General features: G+C 49.1%; 1 protein-coding gene across 1 annotated transcript in view; it reads right to left on the bottom strand.

Moving 5' to 3' along the window:
* Positions 1-22,348, bottom strand: part of TOX2 (TOX high mobility group box family member 2) — a gene marked incomplete at its 5' end in the record, with an annotated part of 168,446 nt that overhangs the window by 10,659 nt on the left and 135,439 nt on the right. Inside the window, 3 exons of the mRNA XM_084217682.1 lie at positions 1,901-1,981; positions 12,658-12,885; positions 18,518-18,757. Of these exons, the coding sequence (XP_084073808.1) occupies positions 1,901-1,981; positions 12,658-12,885; positions 18,518-18,757 (549 nt within the window). The remainder of the gene's footprint in view (positions 1-1,900; positions 1,982-12,657; positions 12,886-18,517; positions 18,758-22,348) is intronic.

Here is a 22,348-nt window from a genome sequence, read left to right as displayed (position 1 = left end):
TGAGCTTGGTGCACAGAGCAGGGAGACAAAACAATTCCTGCTCCAGCTGGGCACCAAGGACAAATGACCCAAATCTCAGGCCAGGAGCACAAACCCCGTGGGCTGGAGAGAGAAAAACAAGCAGGGTGGGACTGCAGGGGCTAAAGCTGGGATGGGACAATGAACTGCAAGGTGCAAATGGAGCAGAACTGATCCCAGGGAGAGACCCCGTGCCCGGCCGGGCATTTTGGGGCCATTTTGGTTCATCTTGGGTGCAGCCCTGGCTGGGCTCTGGTGCTGCCCAAGGTGGATCCATGGAGGCCTTTTGATAAATCCCTGCTTTATTCTTTAGCTCTGTCCAGCCTCTGCTGTAGGGCAGCCCTCACAAGGCATCAAACCAGTGCAGAGGCAAACTGCTCCCCAGCACTGCTCTGGGTGGCTGACAAACCCCTCCTGCTTCCAACAGAGTACAAGTGGGTCTATAAACCCTCTGCTTTCACCATCCTGTGCATCCCTGCAGCCCTGGTGGGTCTACAATGCACAGGACAATCATTTTGGCAGGAAGGAGAGAAGGTCAAGGGGAAATTTTCTAGGTTGGACAATGAGGGTTTTGTCCTGTGATGGGCCCTGTGATGATAGTCCTGATCCTTTCTCCCCCAGCAGCCAGGACCACACTGTGCTGCTTTGCTCAAAACAAAGTTTTGCAGAAGAGCAATTGGAGAAATTGGGGAAAACCCAAAGCCATAGAGCACATGCCTCCATGCCTTCCATGCCTTCCATGACTGCTGCCCCACACTGCTGAGAGGCAGTTCAAGACAAGACTCTCAGAGGCTGCCAGAGGAAACAACAAGAGTTTTAAATCCTCAGCAAGTCCTTCCCCTGCCATTTTTCTGTCCTTGCTGCTATTCTGTTGAGAAGTTGGCAGCTCCTGGTCTGCACAGGGGCTCTGAGCCTTTCCAGCTCACCACCAGCACACGGATCCTGCAGCTGAGGGGTGGTTTGGGGGATCACTTTATTTCCCAAGGCAGCTGAGTGTGAAGATTAGGCTCTGAGGATGTGGTGTAGTACCAAGGAGCAGCTTCGAAGGGGGATCACTCACTACTCCCCAAGAGCAGCATCACCCCTGAGCCTGGAAGATTTTGAGCTCCACGGGAGCTCCCCAGGCAGCAAATTCTGTGTCCCCTCTCTGGAGGAGTGAGGTCCCTTGGGATGGGCATCCACATCGAGGAGGCTGGGCCATCACTGCTCCCCAGGGTGGTCTTGCAGCACTGGGAGCTCCTGCCTGACCTGAAATGCCCTGAAATGTCACTGCTAGGCACTGCAATGGGCTCGCTGGGTTTGGCCTGGCTGCAGTGTGGTAAGCACCCACGTGCCCACATCTCATCAACCATAATGATGGAGTTGATAAACTCCACAAAACTCTCAATAAACTCCCTAAAACTCCCTAAAAATCTGCTCTAGGCTGAGCATGCATAGGAGAAGCAACACCTTGGGTCCTGAGTGGGTGGGACAGCCCAAGTGCATGGAGCAGGGTGCAGCAGCGTGCTGGTACCAGTGAGCCCAGTGCCACCCTCCCCTGGGCCAGTCCCTGGTGCCACCTTGTCCTCCTGACCCCTTTGCTGCACTCACACCCCGAAAGCAGGCAAGGAGCAGTGGGGACAAGCAGCAGGAAGCCCTTCACCCCACACAGGGACACTGATGAAACCTCCCAGCTGCTGAACCCATCCAAATTGGGGGCTCACTGCAGGCTCTAAAGGCAGATGGCAGCCCAGCTCCCACCACAGAGCCCCTCTTTCAGCCCCTTGGGAAGGTGCTAATGCTGGTATCAGCTCTGATATCACAATTGCACAGCATTTCTGATCAATGTGCTCCTCCCTGGAGGCTCCTGTGAGCTGTGCCCTGTCTGTGAGCGTGGCTGTACCTTGGAGACGAGGCTGGCCCGGTACGCAGCCAGGGCTTTCAGGTACTCCTTCTTGGCAGCTTCTGTTTTCCTCTTGTAGGCCTGGAAGGACCAAGGGATGGAAATTCATTAGTAGAGAGAACGGGGGGGGGCTGCTGGGCTTGGCTGCACCCCACCTGCTCAGTGGGAATCCCCTTCAGTGGGGCTGTGTGCATGAAAAACTCAATTCTGCTGCAGAGGAAACGATACAAAACCAAGAAAATGAAGCCCCTGGATTGGACCATGCTGGGATCTCTGGTCAGAGTGGTCTGTGTGTTTAGACAGGTATTTGTAAGAGATACAGTCTGGTTTTATAAGGGGAACACAGTGAACTCCCTTCCCCACAGGAAGCAGAGTAAAGAGTGATCCAGGATCTTGGGAGAGCAAGACAAAAGCCCAAATCCTAAATGACAGGACTCTCTTTAAAGTGCCTTCCAACTCAATCCATTCTATGATTCTGTGATGATGACCAGCTTAAAAACATGTGAGACAGTCAGAATTCCTAAATTATCCATTTGTTTTCTTGGTTTTCCCAATATTAATCCTTTAGAGCTCTAAACCCCAGCTCCTCCCTGCAGTCTGGACAGCTGGGAACTGCTTTCTGATCTTACAAAAACAGATTTTTGCCTTGTGTTGTGACTTGGTGAGCTGGAGCTTGCAGGGAAGCAGCAAGTACTAGGAGAGTTTGCTTCCCTAAGTAAAAAAAAAAAAAAAAAAAAAAAAAGAGAAAAAAAAAAGAAAAAAAAAGAATAAAAGAAGATTTGGAAGAGTGAATTATGGTTTATTTTTCCATTTTCCCCATAATGAGAGATGCCTCTTGATCATGTCAGTGCTGGTCCCCATCCTGCCTGGATCCTGGTTCTCCACATGGAGGTGAAGACTTTCAATAAATAATGGTGTGATCCACTCTGCCCCCAGCAGTGAGTCCCCATGGGATTACACAGATTAAACAAGCAAACTGAATAAATATTTCAGGATAAAGACAGGAACTCCCAGGAAAAATACCCACCAACTCTCTTCTCCACTGGAAACCCAAAGCCTTCCTCAAGTGATGCACTGAAAGTTGATTTCAATTAGAACAGATTAGGATGTATTTAATTCAGCTTTAAAAACCAACAACAGCTTTCAGCAGCTGAAATGCTGAAGCCTGGTGGGCACATTCTCTGCTCAGGATGATTTAGGTTGGATACTGGGAAGAATTTCTCCATGGAAAGGGTTGCCCAGCCTTGGAGCAGGTTGGCCAGGGGGGTGGTGGAGCCACCATTCCTGGAGGAGTATAAAAGACCTTTGGCTGTGGCATTCACATTCTCTGAAAAATCCCTTCAGCCAGGGTTTTTCTCTTGGGAAGCTGAGGAGCCTCAGAGAAAAGGAAAACAATTCTGATCTCATTTGCTTCTCCTGTGTTGTGCTCACATGTGGAATGTGTTTGGAGATTGTTCACCCACAGGTGATTGTTCCATTGGGTTCTGTGTGAGTTGTTTTCACTCTTTGGCCACTCAGGGCCAGGCTGTGTCAGGGCTCTGGAGAGAGTCACCAGTTTTCATTATTATCTCTGTAGCATTCAGTAAGTATCCTTTCTGTATTCTTCAGTACAGTACAGTATTCTTTAATATAATACAGTATCATAAAGTAATAAATTATCCTTCTGAGAACATGGAGTCAGATTCACCATTCCTGCCTTCATCTGGGGGGAACCCAAATGCAATATGTGGCCATGGCAGTGTTGGGCTGACAGTTGGACAGGATGATCCTGAAGGTATTTTCCAACCAAAACAATCCCACAATTCTATGATTTAACTTATTCCCCCTGCAAATTTCCATGGCCATCGCAGACTCCCTCCCAAGACTGACCTCTGAAGGGAGAGTAACCTTCCAGCAGTTGAACTGAATGTGAGTTTAAAATCAGTACAGATAAATTCTATTAAAAATGGATTGAAAGCCTTATTTTCATTGCTAAATCACAGTGAGTCCTGCAATGAAACGTTTTGACTCGACACACTGGAGGTCTCAGATGGCAATTTTCTGAAATGGAGCATTTCTCTACGTTTGTCTTTGGCTTTATGGCATTCAGGAAATATTACATTTGCTCCATTCAGAACAAAATTACTTTTCAAAATGTCAGCCTGAAGAAGAGTTTGCCTGTGAAAAGTAACTATTTCTTCAAACAGTATCAGTTCCCTTAATAAAAGCTATTACCTTTCTCTACAATCTCCAGATCTTTTATTACAGAATCAAAGAGTGGTTTGAGTTGGAAGGGACCTTAAAGCTCCTCCAGTTCCATCCCCCTGCCATGGGCAGGGACACCTTCCACTGGAGCAGGTTTGTGCCCATCACAGCACCACAGAATTTATTGTGCTCAGCTGCAGAGCTGGTGGATGCTCTCAAATGTGGTACCTGATGCCCTCACAACAATGAAATAGCAATTCCTGTTGAAGAGAGGCCACAGCTGGATGCTGCCCTATGGAGAACATTTTAAATTATTTTTCCTCTATAACAGCAAAATAAGAGTGGTTTTACCTTTTTATCCCCCAGTATGGTGGGAAAACAAAGTATTCAGAGCTATGCAGAGATAAATTTAATTATAGCAAGACTTGCCTGGAGCAAAACCTGCAATTTCTGGACAGTGAGAGGACAGGTAAATGAGACTTCCTAAAACTAAATGCAAATAAATAAATAACCAATAAAGTCTGTGCCTGTCTTCATCCTCATCACTTGCTTTTCCTGCTAAACTCTTTTTTTTTTTACACCTCTCTTCATCTGTTCCTGTCTCTTTTAGAGATCTGGTATTGGGGTGTGCTGCTGGGTGCAGGACTGGGCAGGGGCAGCCAGCGGCTCATCCTGCTGAAGGGAGGGGGGATTGCTGCAGGCAGGAGCCTCTGTGCCCCCTGGGCCAGCCCTGGCTCAAGCCTGGCCACCAGAAGGGTGAGCTCAGGGATTGTGCTCTCTGATGTTTCCCCGGTGAACTGGAAGTTCTGGAAGACGCCTGGTGGATTATCTGGGTTTTAATCATAGGATCCCAGAATGGTTTGGGTTGAAGGCACAGTTTTGATCCACCCCTGCCATGGGCAGGGACACCTTCCACTGTCCCAGGGTGCTCCAAGCCCTGTCCAGCCTGGCCTTGGACACCTCCAGGGATATCCAGGGACAGCCATAGCTGCTCTGGGTGACCTGTGCCACCACCCTCACTGTAAAGAACCATCCCTAAGGGTCTCCTGTTGGGAATTTTGCAGTCCTGCCCCCACACAGGGCTCCATCAAGGACACTGAGCTGCCTGTCCCCAGGGAATCACCATGCTGACGTGGGATCTGAACAAAGCTCCTCGCAAATCCTCTGTGTAAAGGCAGCTCTAGTGTAGCATTTATAACCTTTAAAATTTTAAATTAAACATTGACAAAACCACGTTACTTTCTAATTAAATCCCATTTTCTCCCAGGGATTTTAATTTTGAAGTAATTTATCAGATTTAAGGATCCTCAAAACATTTTGCATGTTTTTCTTCCTAACCTGCCGTGCCCACTGATTTATTTTCCTTATTCATTAGCAGGAGGATTCATTAGTCATTAAGTGAGTGGGTGGGTTGGAGGGAAGGATGAGGGGAGGAAATAAAAATGGTTAGTGATTATGAAAACAAAAAAAAAAATCAGAGCTGTAAGAAGCATATGTCAGGATCGTAATCCTGACACCTCTGTGTCTCAGCAAAGCAGCCAGTAATTGTACCATAATGAAATGTTCTTGTTTGATAACAAGTTAATTAGAGAAGACAATTACTGCAAACCCCGCTGACGCCCACGAGCGGCTCCATGTCGCGCAGGCACTGAGCGACAGCCGGAGCTGTTCTCTGCCACCTCTGCATCCCAGCCCTCCTGCTCCAGCAGGAATCCTGCTTCCCAAGCCTGGGGAACGAGGGGAAGGGTTCAAACTCCCCCCCCAAAAAATCGAGGGGTGCACTGACCCCGAGTGGGAGGGTCTCTGCTGCAATCCCAGATGGGGTTTGGGGCGTTTTGCTTCATAAAAAAGGTGGAACTTCAGGAGAGGAGAGATGGGAAGTGCAGGAAAGATGTCCAGGAGGAAAGCTGGGGGGAAAAGACCAAGAGGAGCCACCGTGATGTAGCAAAGGAGGCATGGGGTGATGCTCTGCATGTAGGAAAAGAGCCAAAATAGGCTTAAATTGCACCAAGGGAAATGTTGGGTAAACTCTGGGAGCAGTAAGGATAATTAAGCATGGGAAGACATTGCCTGGGGAGATGTGTAATCTCCACCACTGAGGGTTTAAGAACAGATTAGGAACACATCCATCAGGAATGGCTTAAGTAGAGATGATCCTGACTTCAGGCATCAGTATGGTCTGGTTGACCTCTTAAGTCTCTCCTTGCCCTTCTTTCTATGATTCCATAACTGGTTTTTTTTCTTCTCCTAAATGTGTAAATTTGGTTTTTATTCTGCTCGTAAGTCTGCAGGGTTTTTCTTGTAACTATTATACACTTTCCTGCAAGATATGTCTTCAGATCACCATAACTTATGGCTTATGCACAAGATGCCTCAAAGCACGTCCTCCCTGCCACATTCCCCTTTCTCTCCACACATCCTTACCACAGCCACTGGAAAGGCAAATAGGAAACATGGACAGGTCATCCTTATTTCTTCCCAGATCCTTCTTTCCTCCTTGCATCCCATTCCGTATGCCCTTCAAGACTTATTCTGTCTCTCCCACCATTAAAACCAACTAACCCAAGCTACACTTCCAGAATAAAACTTTGGTCTGGATTGTAAGTCTTGAGGTCAACATCCCTGAGGGTGCCTCCAGGGAAGACCCTGGCTGTGGGAATTATTTGCATGATTTCAGGAGAGATCCTGCTTTATCCTGGTGGAGACACAGCGCTGGGAAGGAATTCGTTTGGAGAATCAGTGGAAGAGCCTGCAGTGAAGCAGGAATTGCCATTGCTTAAAGCATCCTGAGAGGTTCCTGTTCTCCACTGCCTCGACTTCATGGCGTGGTGTGGCATTCACATTCTCTGAAAAATTCCCTTTCTCCTGGGAAGCCTCAGAGAAAAGGAAAACAATTCTGATCTCATTTGCTTCTCCTGTGTTGTGCTCACATGTGGAATGTGTTTGGAGATTGTTCACCCACAGGTGATTGTTCCATTGGGTTCTGCTGGGAGTTGTTTTCACTCTTTGGCCAGTCAGGGCCAAGCTGTGTCAGGGCTCTGGAGAGAGTCACCAGTTTTCATTATTATCTTTGTAGCATTCAGTAAGTATCCTTTCTGTATTCTTTAGTACAGTATAGTGTTCTTTAATATAATACAGTATCATAAAGTAATAAATTATCCTTCTGAGAACATGGAGTCAGATGCATCATTCCTGCCTTCATCAGGGCACCCCACAAATCCAATAGGGTGGAAGTTATTCCTCACTCCATGGGAGGGCACAAGAGTATTCCCAGGACAATCCACTGAAGATTCCAAAGGGAACGGGAGGGTGACAAATCCAAACCTGAACCTCCAACGAAAACCACACACCATTCACTTTCCAAACCTCTGATCTTGCTCTCCAAGAAGGACAGTAACACCTGTGGAACTGTTAAAAGCAGATCTGACCTTTCCCATGCTCCCCATCGTTACCCTGCTCTCCGCCAGACCTCTCTTGAAGCCTTGTTTGGGGTTGGTGCTTTGATCCCTCTCTGGTGCATGGCTTTCCTCGATGCCCAGAAGATGCTGAAACCTCCTTCCAGGCCAGGGTAACTGCCTGGACCCTTCCAGCCCCTCACTGCTAGGGCTTTGGGGCTGCAGGAGGAGAGTGCATCCCGCTGTGGCTCTGGCTCTGACAGCTCGGTGCAAAGCTGGAGTTGGGCATGGAGTTTGTAGCATGGCTGCTCCTGTGGGATCTCTCCCCTCTGCTGGCTCTTCCATAAAACAACTTTAACAGCTGGTCCTCAATGCCTCTGTCCCACCACAGACCCTGCAGTGTCCTGTCAGCAGCTGATGGATCAGGTTCAATGAGCAGATGGATCTGATTAAATGGGTGACCTGTTGCTTTCTGCTGAGCAATTCTTCTGCTGGGTAATTTACCCCTGGAGTGTGACTTGATCCCTGGAGCTGTGCTGTTCTTCAGGCTGTACATTTGTGTCAGAGAATCCCATTTGAATTCTCTGGCCATTCTCTGAGTGACTCTGGTCATGGAGTCACTCAGCATTACTGAACTGGTCCTGGTGAAGAATGAGCAAGAATTCACCTCTGGTACCTCTGTGTCCCAGACTCAAAAACTCAACTGAAAATGCTGGGTTTGCCCAATCTCTGCTCATTTCAGATGGGAAGCTCTGGGTCAGCCTGGGGATCACCCAGCAGATTGCTTGGGAGTTCCTTGGTTCTTCTGCTCTCAGTTCCTGGGGCCTATGGAGACACCTGCCCAGGGCTTTGACTTTGTGGCTGGATTTGCTGACAAAAAGAGTCCAGAGACTCCTGCAGCTCCCACCTTGGCACTGATCTCTGTGGTCTCCACCACTGCTTGGCTCCAATCCAACCTCCTCTTCACCAAAATACTGCAGGGAACAGGGAGGTGCTCGGAGAGGGAAGAGCAGAAATTGGCAGAGGAGAGTGAATCCCACCAGCGACTTCTCTGCAGAGCCTCCAGCCTATTCACCCCCAGGAAATCCCCTGGGGCAGGCACTCACCAGGGCTGCTGTCACCTGCTCTTGAGCAGTTGTGGCCCATGGTGGCCCTGTGGAAACAGAGGAAGGGCTGTGGGTGGCACAGACCAGGACCGGGCTGTCCGTGCCAGGGGAAAATCCTTCAGGGGAATTAGCAGAGCTTGCTCCAATCTAGAGCTCAATTTCTTCTAATTTCTGTCAAATCAGGCAGCCCTTTTAAACCTTGCTGGGGAACGCTGCTTGAGATCTGCTAATGGGAAAAACTCCCACCGAGGCACAGGATTCTGGAGCTGGGACCCGGAGGATTCCTCTGACAGGTACCCCATTGGATGCTAATGGCTGAATTAGCATTTCACTCTGCAGCAAAGTCGGAGCTATCTCTACAGGAACAGCTGCTAAACTATTTGCAAAGTTCAAAGAGGATGTATTCATTTTTTAATTTTTTTTTTTTCCTCGAGTCACATTCTTCAGATTCCCGTGTAAGCTCCTTAGGAAGGGCCACGGCAGCTGTTGAAGAATGAAGATTACAACGTCCTGCCAACGCAGCGCTGGGGATATTTAGGGTATTGTTATTTATTCCTGTTCTACAGCCACACTGGAAGGGGTTAAAATGGGGAAGAAAATGGTGCTTTGCCGAACAGGTGTCCTTGAGCAGTACCCAAGGACACGGAGATTGCTAATCCTGTATTCCACAGCATGATCAAATCACCAGGCAACAGATATAAATAAAAAAAGGCAGGAAATAAGGAAATTTAGATACAAGTGTGTCAGAGGGAAAATGAAGATTCATTGTGAAGAGGCTGAGAAGAGAAGAAGAAGAAGAAGGAACAAAATGACAAAGCCACAAATGATAAACCAGTAAGAACAAAAGAAAGGGGGGAGAAAAAAGCCTCTCTGTGAAATGCATGTCTGTGACAGCAGCAGCCAAATCAAAGATGCTGCTAGATTATATGGTTTCTTGCATAATATGCCTTCTGGTTCCCTCTCTGTGTTTGTCTTTCAGCTGGTGCACAGGGAAAAAAAAACCATATCTGAAATGGGACGTGAGCAACCTTTATTTTCCTTGTTTCATCAGGAGGAGAAAGCAAATTTGCTTTGTGGGAGCAGCAGCACCTGCTCAATGGCAAATAAATAGCTCCAGCTTTGATATTACAGTGCATATAATCATTAGCAGCACAAATGGCAGAGGATTAACCCCCTGTGTGCTGGCCAGGACTACCTGGCAGAGGGCTGGCATGTCACTGCTGCCAGCAGAAAAGCTCCAGGAGGTGTCTGGGGAGAGGGGCTGGGGCTCTGGAGGGGGCACACACCCTTCCCTGTCTGGCATGGCTACAAGAACCAGCACTGGGCTTCCCTCAGCCCTCTGGCCCTGGCACAGGGGCCAGCCCAGCTCTGTGCACCCCAGATCCGTGTGCAGGATGAGCTGGGCTGTGGATGGACACGGGGAAGGCACAGCAGGAACGTGCCAGGGGCTGCTCACACCTGGGGGGATCACAAAATGCCCTGGGTTTATGGAGCAGCTCCCCTGGAACCCCCTCCCTGCTGCTCTCCCACAAGGTGGGAACCAAAACACCCCCAGGACTGGGCCCACTGGAGGGCATGGGGTAAGGTTTGCAGCCCTTCTCTGAAGAGAAACCCCAGGGGTGTAAAGAACTGCTCAGTAACACCTTGGGGCTGGGCTCTGCACCTCAGGGCATCCAAGTGTGGGGTCAGCTCCAGAGCAGATCCCACAGCCTCACATCCACCCCTTCTCCAGCCAGGAAGAGGGGAACTGTTCTCTAAGTAAGACTTTGGTCATAATTTAGCCAAAATACCCAGATTTGGCACTTGCTTGCCTGCTGTGCCACCTCTGTGTTGGCTTTTCCCCAGGTTGCTTTCTGCAGTGAGGACATGAAGCCACAGCTGTCCACCAAGCTAAAAGCAGTGTCCTTGAGGAAACACTTCCCTTCTCCTGCTTTTCCACCCCTTCCCAGAGCACAGTCCTGCCTGCTGATGGGCTGGTGCAGCCATGTGGCAGGCTGGACCCTCAGGTTGCAGCAGGATTTTGGCCAGTGATGCTGGCTGTGCTGCTTGGACACCATCCCCTCTCCAGATGTGCCAGGAGAGCCCCTGGAGCTTGCCTTCATCACAGGGAATGTGTGCACCACATCCTGCAGGAAACACCTACAGCACAGCCCAGGCACTTGTTTTCACATATTAAAGGCATTTCAAAATTCTCTTTTCCTTTTCCCCTTTCCATTGCGTTGCCTCGTGAATCTAAAAAAAGCTTCACCAGGGGTGTTGGCAGAGGAAAGCAAACAGGGGCTAAATAAACTCTCCTCCAGCCAGACACTCGCAGAGTGAACGTGCCACATCACACAAACCAGCCCCAGGCTGCCAGAGCCAAAGAGAAATCGCGTCCCTGCAGCCAGAGTCCCGGGCAGGGAGGTAACTGTTGTGGGAGAGAAGTCTCCAGCTGGAGACAAAGCCAGGAAGTTAATATTTAAGCATTCAGACAAGGAACAAATGACTTAATTAAATCAATTACAGCGGGAGAAATGGAGCCACTTAGAAAGCGTGTGTAAAGAGGCTGCTGCGAGCTCATGAAAGAGAGGGAGGAGGGAGAGTTAGCAGGGAAGATAAACGGGCTGGTTTAATCCCTGCTGTTAATTAAGAGCCCAGCGTTCGCTGAGTCAGGGCGGCAGCAGCGCTCCCCCAGCTCTGGTGGCATTTGTGACCAGGGGCAGGCTGAGATGCTGGGGGGATGCAGGCAGGTGAAAGAGGGGGCACAAAGCTTTTCCACACTCCTGAAGCTCCCACACCCTGAAGGAACAGCAGAAAGCAAGCCCCTGTCCTGCAGCTTCCCAGGGCTGGGGTCACCCTCCTGACCTCCCTCCCCTCAGATTTCTCTTTCTCTTTCAGATTTCTGCCTCCATGATCCTACAGTGATGCCAAAGAGGAGAAAAGGGAGCAGCAAAAGGGCTTTCATCCCTGGGGATCCTCTGCTCTTACTCCTGACTCAGTGTGGGGTGGAAATCAAGGTTCTATCCCAGCAGAACTTCCAGTTAAATGTTTTTTTTCCCTCCCTGCTGCTCTCTCCCCATATGAAGCTGCTTCCAGTGCTGGCCAGGGACACCCAGTGACACAAAGCATTTCCACACTCCTGAAGCAACAGCAAAAACCAAGCCCCTATCCTGCAACTCCCCAGGGCTGGGGTCGCCCTCCTGACCTTCCTCCCCTCTTCAGATGGGGAATTTCTGCCTGCATGATCCTGCAGTGATCCCCCCAAAGAGGAGAAAAGGGAGCAGCCAAAGAGCTTTCATCCCTGGAGATCCCTGTGGGGTGGAAATTAAGGTTCTAGCCCAGCAGAACTTCCAGTCAAGTGGCTTTTTCTCTCCCTGCTGCTCTCTCCCCAGATGAAGCCAGGGACACCCAGCTGGAGCTGTGACCAGGCTCCAGGAGAAGTGCTCCCAGCTAAAGCCTGTCTGGCTGCAGGACACATCACACACCGAGGCAGGTCTCACCCTGCCTGACAAACAGCCCTCCTTGCCCTGGGCAGTGCTCCCTGGGGTTCTCTCCATAGGAAATGAGCAATTACAGGCTTTTGGGACTGACTCAGCAGCAGCCAAAGAGGGAAAGCAGGACCTGGAATTCTCCACGTGAAGCAGCTTTGGGGCAGCAAGGTTTCCTCTGTGAGGCCACTTCAGACATCTCCTTCTGAAGCTTTTAAAGCCTGACTGCTGGGTTTGAAGCCAGCAGCACAGGGAGTTAATGGTGTTTAGCCTGTTGGCTGTCACTCCTTGTAAGTAAATAAGCAAATACAAACCCATCTCCCATCTCAAGCTGTAAAATCCCACGTCAGGGAAAGGCCACTGATGGCTGTGCAGAGTATGAGCTTATCAAGAATAATTAGTTGTCATAAAAATTTGCTCTTCCCCATGCAACAACAGCAATTCTGCACACTGGGCACTTCAGCACTGCTCCTAAAAACAGAAACAGCTTTTCAGCTGCACTTCAGCCTGTGTGGAAGCCCCTGGCCATGCCCTGAACAGGTCTGCACCGTGGAAATACACATTTCAACAGCTGAAAGACAAAAATAAATAGCTCAGTAACTCACTTGCTTTTGTTCTTCTCCCAGGCTGTCCCACATGGATGCCACGATTTTTGACACGTCCCCGAAGGTGGCGTTGGGGTTTTGCCCTTTGATGGCTGCTTGTGTGTCTCTGAAAAACAGGGCATAGGCTGACACGGGCTTCTGGGGCTCATTGGGGTCCTTCTTCTTCTTCTTCTTTTGGCTTTTGGGCTTTTTGCCCAGGTCTGTCGAGGGTCTTTTCTCTCCAGTAGCCTGCAAAACCAAGAGATGAAGCTTAGCTAAGGTCTGATACCAGCCAAGGAGGTGAGAGGGAGTGGGAAGCGGAGATGTCCCAGTGTGGAGAGGGGGGCAGCAGCTCTGGGGGTCTCTTTGTCACCCAGGAGCCTCTTGGTTCATTGCACAAACTGCTGGTGGGTGCCTCCTATCAGACCAGCTCAGAGCTTGGGTCCATCCCTTTGTCACCCTGTTCTTCTAAGTTCTCCTAAGCCTTCTGGTGTTTACAATTTTGTAATGGAGTTTCTCATGCACTTTTCATGTAAGTAATGATTGTTTTGCATTCCTTTCTGGAGGAGGAGACAATTGATGGTGTTGGTTTGACCAGTGTGGCAGGAGAGGTGGTAATTTCATCCTCCAATCCATGGACACTTTTGAAAGTCTATAAATATTGGAGTTTGGAAATAAACTATGCTCTTTTTACCTTGGGCATTTCAGCGCGTGCGTATCGATCATTTCGTGTCCTATTGCGACATCCCTGCTCCAAATCTGGGCCTTTCCAGTCCTCAGTCACTCTCCTTCCCAGCTCACTCACTCCTTGATCCTTTTCTGGAACCTCTCCACATGCCTTGCTACCCAGCTAGGTTGCTTTAGCAGTCCATGAATTTTCCAGACTTGGCTTCCTCATGGTTTCTGATTTCCACCCCACTGAGCCCCCTTTGCATCTGCTCCTGACTTCCCTCCCCTCCCCATTCCAGGGGGGTCTGAGCACTGACCAAGCAACACCAGCATCACATTAAACATCACACCATCCATCCAAAATTTGCTCCATCCTGCTAACATATCTGTACCCCTATCCAGAAAAACATCCAGGATTTGAACTACTTTAATCACATGAATTAAATGCTTTGCCTGTGCTGTTCACTCCTCTGACTGATCTGGGTGTCACCACGATATTTTCTGAAAAATCCTCTTTGCCCAGGATTGTCTCCTGGGAAGCTGAGAAGCCTCAGAGAGGAATGAAAACAATGATGATCTGATTGCTGCTCCTGTGTTTGCTGCTTTGGAATGTGGCTTGGACATTGTTTACCAACAGGTGAATGTTTGATTGGTTCCACAGGAATTGTTTTTAATTAATGGTCAATCACAGCCAGCTGTGTTGGACTCTCTGAGTCTGTCCTGGGTTTTCACTATCATTCTTGTTAAGCCTTCTGATGTATCCTTTCTCTTTGGTATAGTTAATATAGTACAATATAGTATAGTATAATAATATAATATAATATAATATAATATAATATAATATAATATAATATAATATAATATAATATAATATAATATAATATAATATAATATAATATAATATAATATAATATAATATAATATAATATAATATAATATAATATAATATAATATAATATAATATAATATAATATAATATAATATAATATAATATAATATAATATAATATAATATAATATAATATAATATAATATAATATAACTTTCTGAAACATGGAGTCAGATTCATCTCTCACCTCGTCCTGGGGACCCTCACAAACAGCACATCTGGGTGCAGCTGTGTGACCAGGAATGGCTGTGTCCCACTCAGTGCCCAGGGGCTGTTGGAGCTCAGGGGGGCAGGGCACAGGGAACAGGAGCTGCCCTTTGTGGCTGCTCAGCATGGGATGCTGCCACAGGGCTGGGGAGTGAAGCAGCAAGGGTGGAAATGGGGATGCTTCCCCTGAGGGCAGCATGGAAAGATCCTGTATCACTGTTCCTTGGGATGCCCTGTGCAGGAAAAGTTCCTTCCCCCAGAGGTGCTGGCACTGCCCAGGCTCCCCAGGGAATGGTCCTGGTCCTGAGGCTGCCGGAGCTCCAGGGATGCCCAGGGTGGGGCTGTTGGGGGGTCTGGGCAGGGCCAGGAGCTGCCCTGGGTGATCCTGGGGGTCCAACTCACGATATTCTATGATTCAGTGAATACAGGGGGCTGCAGAAACCTCCATGTGAGGATGTGCAAAGGAAAAGACCCCTGGAAAACCCTTGGACACCCATCAAAGCTCTCAGCTGGCATTAACTGCAGCCAGTGAACGCTCACACTACAGGGAAGCACCATTACCCTCATTTCTTAGTGAAGGAAAACCTAAATACACCAGATGGTAGAGAATGAGAGCACTGGCTGGATCTCTGCATCCCTGAGGGCAAAGAGCACACCAGCCCCTCCAGAGCTCCAGGCACCACCACCAGCTGCACAGGTTGTTGAATTACTTGGAAAGACACAGCTCTAAACATCAAGATCTTGTGAAAGCAATGCCTCCAACTGAGCTGGGGACAGACAGCCTCTTCTCCTGATGGATTGGTCACTTTGAGCATGTGCCTTGGCTGTTTTGGTCACTTTGAGCATGTGCCATTGGTCAATTTGAGCATGTGCTTGGCTGTGCCAGGATTTAAGAGGCTTCCCTTCAGCTGGCAGAGGCTGGGCATGGGGAGGAAAAGGGCAGCAGGGCTCCTGCTCTCCACTCTGTAGCTCTTGACTGATCATTAATTTCAGTATCAGCGCAGTGACATTTGTCAAACAGACAGTGAGCATTAGTGAATGAGCAGAGAGACCACAAAAATTGCATTTAATTTAAAATTGCCCAATTGGGCTTGAATGGGAGGCCTGGAGGTGAAAGGCCAGCTTATTAGGAGGAAAAAAATAAAAGCATGACAGGGCTTCAGCCCATTAGGAAGTGAGATGGTATTTTAACTAACTGTGGCTCAGTGGAGTGCTGTGGGGAACCTGCTCCCACACAGCCACTGACCAAGCCAAGGAGCTGGAACAGCACAACCCCAGCTGTATTTACAGCTCAGGCAGCACCAAAGAGCACGTGGGATTTAAGGAAAACAGCAGCAAGGAGCAGAGCAAGATTTGAAATTCATGGGGTTTTCCAGGTGTGACACGCGTGGGATGAGACAACAGCCTGGGCTTGGACCTCAGGAGAGTTTTGACCAACCCAAACCATCTCATGGCTGAAGGCAACCCCCAGGGAGGCAGTGCCTCACTGCCCAGAGCATCTGCAGCCCCAAGGGTCATCCCAGGGTCCAGGGCACCAGGGAGGCTGGCCAGGGGGAGGAAGAGCTTGGCCACCTGCCCATGGTGCCACTGGCATTGGACCTGCCCTGGAGAGGCAGCAGAAGGTCTGTTTGGTGGCAGGTGTGGACTGGGGCAATGATGTGATCCCAAAACCTGGTGTTTTCTTGGATGTTGAACCCAGGAAGAGCTGAAACCTCATGGACGCTGTGATTTTAATAACTATGGAGAGTGACCATGAATCCAGCTGGAATTTGGGCTGTACCCACCTGTCCCTCCCACCCCAAGCTGTGAAACAGGTAAATACACCAGTGAGGCTCAGAGACCTCTGAAATTCAAAAGCTCAGAGGCCCTGAAGGACTCATTTCTTTAACCTGTGACCTTGTAGCTCACAAGATTATTTTCTGCTTGTTAGATGTTGTTTTGATGACTTGTTGCAGAAAAGCCCTTAATGGTCAGGTGGAAAAGTGGCTGATGGGTGAAGGCAGCAGCTGTGCAGACAGAGAAAGCAAACAGAAACCTGCAGGCCACAGCGTGGGTCTGCTGCTTTCCTCACACTCAGCATCTCCTCCTCCCTCAAACATCACTCCCACCTGCCTGGGGGGTTTACAGGGCACAACAAGGAGAGGGATTGCCTTAAGGATAGGGAAAATTCCGATCTCTGCAAGCTGTCATCATCTGGACATCTCCAAATTTCCTAGCCCATGGGCACCAGGGGCTCAGGAAGATCCAACCCCAAAGCTGTGCCCTGCTCAGGGGCTCCTGGGTGGCTGACAGGAAAGCTGAGTGATGCTGGTGGGGGCAGAGAGACAGAAGCTGGTGTGTCACTACACTGAAACTCATTTTCTCCTGACAGGAAAGATTTCAGCTCCCAGGTGCACAAAGCCTGGAGCTTTGGGAGATGGCAGGCTCTGGGATCCAGCAGCACAACCCCTCCCACGGTGTTCCCTGAACATGGAATCGCAGAGTTTGAAAAATTCCATTTGTTTTTAACCTCATGTATCCCTTCTTTTTACAGTTGTATCCACTGAAGCTGTGCTTCCACCCACCTGAGCACTCTGCTTTGAAATGCCCCAATCTGAAGTGAGATCTGCCAATGGATGAAAAAAACTATAGGATTGATGGGAATCCATTTTCCTGGATTTCCATGAAGAGGGAAAGGTTTTTGCTCAGTCCTATCATTTTCCTAGTTTTCCAGCCCATGCACTGTTTGCTGCTCTGGTTATACATTCAAACCCTGTCACAACAGTCTATTTGGGTGGGACAAGGTTGTGACACCAGTGCCTTCAGGAGAAGGTTTCCCATGGAAAGCTTTAATCAAAGTCCCCAGGGAGCCCAGTAATTCACCTGCAGGCACAGAGGCACTGTGATTGCAGTTTGCCCTCAGTAAGTAACAGCCACTGATTCCTGGAAATGGCACATCTTGTTTGGCTTTGCTGGTGCATTTGGAGAGAGATGGACAACAACCAAGGTGTGCCCAAACCCCCAGGAATCCCTTGGGTTTGTTGGTGCCACACTCAGCAGCAGCTGTGTTGGCCACAGAGACCATTTGGGCCACTGCTGCCTACTGAAAACACCACCTTGGTGAACTGAAAGGCAGGAGATTCTTTGAATTCCTGTTTGCTTTCCTTAGCATGTCCAATAAGCTCAGTTAAATCCCACCATGAGTTATTTTCCTTCCCTGTTTCAGTCTCCTCTCCCCACCACCAGAAATCTAATTTAACTCCAAGCTTTTGCAGACTCTTAGCCCTGTGATCATCATCCCAGGAAATCCTGGGGCCTGATGGAACTGGTAAAACGTGGGATGCAGAAGAACAGCTCTGACCTCCAAACCTGCTGTGAGAGTGCCAGCCTGCCATGCTGGACTCACCCTAGGCTGGGAACAGTGCTCTCATCCTTGGGAAAGTCTCCCACTATAAATGTCAAAACAAGACTGGGGGGGGTCCCAGCTGTGGGTGTCTCTGGGTCTGGATTGAAGGCAGTTGAGGCAGCAGCTCATGTTCACACTCAGGTGTTTATTGTTTCTTATCAGTGAAACATCTCACTGCTGTGAGTTCGGCAGCTTTTCATTAGAAGGCACAAAATGGCCAACAAGCTCTTGGTACAAGGTCTTGTAAGGCTAAACTGTCCAATTAAGAACTGACACCTGGATTATTTTCCCTTTTAACCCAATAACTGATCCCACAGAGCTGCAATGGGGATTTTTCTGCCCAATTACAAACTGCCACCCAAACCCATGGAGAAGGAGGAAGAAGCAGCATGAAGAAGGAACCCAGGATGACACCCTGTGCCCTCCATCTTGCTGCCATCCATAACATGCTAAAAATCCCAAACCTCAATTTCTCACCCAGTGACACACCTGCACTGCTCTCTATAATCTATTGCACACTTTTGTGGGTTCCAGTCTATCCTGAAGTCTGGGGAAGTTTCTCCATGAATGAGGGTCAAAGTCAGAGCTCCCCTGGGGGTCAGGGCACCCCAGAGCAGACAGAGGAATATCCCCAGTGCCCTGGGTTTGCACACAAGACCAGAAGCCTGTGGTTTTATTTATCCCAATTTCCCCCTCCCTGAAACGCGCAGAACGCGGCGCGACCGCGCGTACCTTGAAATGCGACTCGGTCTCCTCTTCCTGAGTGGAGCTGGAGGGAGATGGGGTGGCAGACTTGCTTCCCGGGGGTGAGGGGGAGCCGTGGGTGACCCCAGTGCGGATGCCCATCTGGGAGATGAGCTGGGACTGGCTGAGGGCGCCCATGGGGCCGCCCAGCATGCCGGGCCGGTTGAGCAGCGGCACTTGGCGGTTGGACTCGTAGGACGCGGCGTCCGAGTGCACCATCTCCTGGATCTGAGGGAGGAGGAGATCACTGTCACTACAACATTCATTTATTTGCCATACTGCCAAATCACTTCAAGGCTGATTTATTGTTTAAATTGCTCTACATGGCTGGGAAAGTCTTCCTTGAGCTCGCTTCCGAACGAGGCGAGGGCTGAGCGCTGTGCCTGCGTTGCTGTGCCCATGAGCCCGACAGAGAGGTGCTAAATCAGCTTTGTGTGTGGGGCTGTGTGCTCAGAAGGTGCCCCTGACTGCCTCAGGGACTGCTGGTGGCTGGCACCTATCAGGGGTCTGGAAAAAAGGTTCATAAACAAGTGATTTATGGCAAAATGGCCAGGAGAAGGGAAGCACCTCCAAGCCTCATCCAGCCTGGCCTTGGACACTTCCAGGGATCCAGGGGCAGCCACAGCTTCTCTGGGCATCCTTTGCCAGAGCCTCAGCACCTTCACAGAGAAGAATTTCTTCCTAATATCCCATCTAAACCTACCATCCCATAAATTAAAATCATTCCCTGTGTCCTGTCCCTCCATCTCTTGTCCCTAGTCCCTCTCCAGCTCTCCTGGAGCCCCTTTAGGCACTGGAATGGGCTCTGATGTTTCCCCTGAGCCTTCTCTTCCCCACGTGAACACCCCCAGCTCTTCCAGCAGCTCCAGAGCAGAGGGAATCCAGCCCTTGGAGCATCTTCATGGACTCATTCCAGCAGGTCCGGCCTCTCTACACCAAGAAGCAAATAAGAGATGAGATTGAGATGAGATGAGATGAGATGAGATGAGATGAGATGAGATGAGATGAAGACAAACCCTGATGCTTTCTGCATCAAGACCCCGTTCCCAGTTTGAATCATTTTCCCCAAAACCCCATTTTCCCCCAAGATCCATCCTTGCTGATCTAATAGAGCTTGGTTCCTGCACAGCCTCATCCAGCCATGGAGTGGGAGGGAGGCAGACCCTGCCTGAAACACTTGCCAGACTTTTTTTTCCCCTTTTACATTGATCTGATTAATGCTACCAGGAGTTTAAAGACCTGAGCTCCTATCAGCCCACTGAGGAGCAATCCCTCCTCACCAGGGGAGCTCTGCCAGCTCCATCAGCAGCACGCACAGAAGGAAACCCAGGGAAGACCTGTGAGGCCTCCAAAGGCTTCAGAGGACATAAATCCAAACACAAACCCAGATTTACTGCTGCAGGTCAGGAATCAAGAGCTTTACCCCACACCTCTACACAGACAGAATGTTCTGCTCTCCTTTGGACTCTCCAGCAGAAGAGAAGCAGTGTCAGCAGAACAGCTTTCCCTGGATCTGCCCTTTTCCTCTATTAATTGTGAAGGGAAGGGATTGAACTCACAGGAATTAAATATATTCCTGCATTTCAACAGCACAAGTCTGACTGAGGCTGATTTAGGAGCCACACTGAATTGCTGCCCTTGGCTTTGGTGGTGTCAAGGAGGCAGCAGGGCTGGCTTTGCTTAGAGGCAAAGGGGCACAGAGCTTAATTATGCTTTGGTTAGGGGCATAGAGATTAACTATGGCAAGTGTTGTGCGCCCTTAAAACCTTATAATGTGCCCTTGAAACCTTGTTATGTGTCTTACTGCAGAGCTCTGGCTGTTCTGGTCATAAAGGCATCGAGGATGATGCAGCCATGGAGACAGACACCAGGCTTGGCCAGCACAGGAGGCCAAAATTTGCACCAGAGATGCAAATTTTGCATTTCAACCAAATTTGCAAAAGCCATGGGAATGGCCGGGGTGAGACAGGCAGTGACAGGGACTGTGCAAGGTGGGGACACAGCTCCCATCTGCTGAGCAGCCAGCCATTCCCAAACTCCAGCCAAAAAAATGCACATTTGTCTTGGGTTTTGTCAGTTTAATCCAGACCTTTCATGTTGGAGAAGATCTGCCAGCTGCTAAGGAAAAGAATAATTTATTGTCCTTATTTTAAATTTAAATGAAGGGAAAGTTTAGAAGACGGGTGTTGGAGAAATGGGGCAGGCTATGAGATGTGGCTTAAAAAATTCTAAAATTTAAAATAGCTTGCTTACGTTTCAGCCACAGTGGTCTCCTGAGGAAATACTGTATTAAGACAATTTTTTGAAACTTTTATTATGTGGCCAATGGACCACAACAGCTCTGTTTATCCATTAAATATGTAATCACACATTTTTCTTTACAGTGCATGTTATTTATGCATCAGAGCAGAACAAGTCCAGGAGTGCAATTATGGATATGGGCCACATGCTGTAAATGCCTCTGAAAATTTGTAGAAAAATCCAGGAACCTGAGCCTGGCTCAGAGAGCCCCTCCAGAAGCCCCATGCTCACAACAACCCCATCCCAGAACCCTTTTAAGTAGCAGAGACACAGCATTTTTCCTGGGATAATCTTCTCCAAGGATATCCTAGCTCAGATGCCTCCTCCCAAATTCTTTACATCAATAAAGGGACCCCATAAGAAAGGTGGGGACAGGCCTTTATTCAGGTGATAGGACAAGGGACAGTGGTTTTAGACTAAAAGAGGGTTGGTTTATGTTAGATATAATGGAGGGGGTTTTTACAAAGGAGCTGGTAAAACACTGGCACAGATTTTCCAGAGCAGCTGTGGCTGCCCCTGGATCCCTGGAAGTGTCCAAGCCAGCAGGGACAGGGCTGGGAGCACCCTGGGGCAGTGGAAGGTGTCCCTGCCATGGCAGGGAGGGCGCTGGGTGGGCTTTCAGGTCCCTCCCAACCCAATGCATTCTACAATTGTATGACAAAAAAGTGGTTTTAATTGAATATTGTTGGTCCTTCTCTCCCTCTCCCACATGTCCATCTCTTCTCCCCCGGCCCAGGAGGTTCTGCAGGACATGCACAGCTCCTCACCTGCACCCTGCTGACCAGCAACTGCCCCCACCTTTTGGCACTCACTGCATTTCTCTCCATTTCCTTTTTTTTCCTTTTTTTTCCTTTTTTTTTTCCTTTTTTTAAATGCAATTTTGGAAGCCAGGCTGCCACCTCCCCATCACTCCTGGTGACGGCTCCTGGTGTCCCCAGGAGTGGTGGAAAAGCCACTTGAGTTTTCCACCTGTGAAATATTTGGAGTGAAAATGAAGATGAGTTTGTGTGCAGCACTGGAGCTTCTTAAATAGGATTAAAGGTGAGGATGGCTCTCAACTCAAGGCAAGGAAAGGGTAATTCCTGCTTCCCACTGTGAGATCCTGCTGACACTGAGCTATTTCAGGGGCACCCAAAGCAGGTGATCCCCCCCAAAAAAAACCCAAGGAAAGAGAGACCTCCAGGAGCAGGATTTTGAGATGATTCCCTGCAGCAAACAGCATAATTAGCCAAGGAAATGGTGAATGACACTGTGATCATGGCAAACCAAAGTGCAAGGAGGTAATGAATGCTGTGGGAAAGAAAACACCCTGCTCCTGTGGGATGCAGCCCCAGCTCAGTGGGGCTGTGCCATGCCTGTCCCTGCCCCAAAACACTCAGCAGACCCACAGATGGAAACACAGTGGAATTGAATATCCCCCATAAATGTGGTCAGCTCCTTCCCCAGGAGCAGAGGCTGGGAGAGGCAGCCCAGATCCCCTCTCCATCCCAGGAATTCAGCACTGCAGGCTCACCACGA

Source organism: Fringilla coelebs, assembly GCF_963513975.1.
Source record: "Fringilla coelebs genome assembly, chromosome: 18".
NCBI classification, from domain to species: Eukaryota; Metazoa; Chordata; class Aves; order Passeriformes; family Fringillidae; genus Fringilla; species Fringilla coelebs.
Note: the sequence above shows the minus strand (reverse complement) of the source record. Positions and strands in the feature narration are given on the sequence as shown.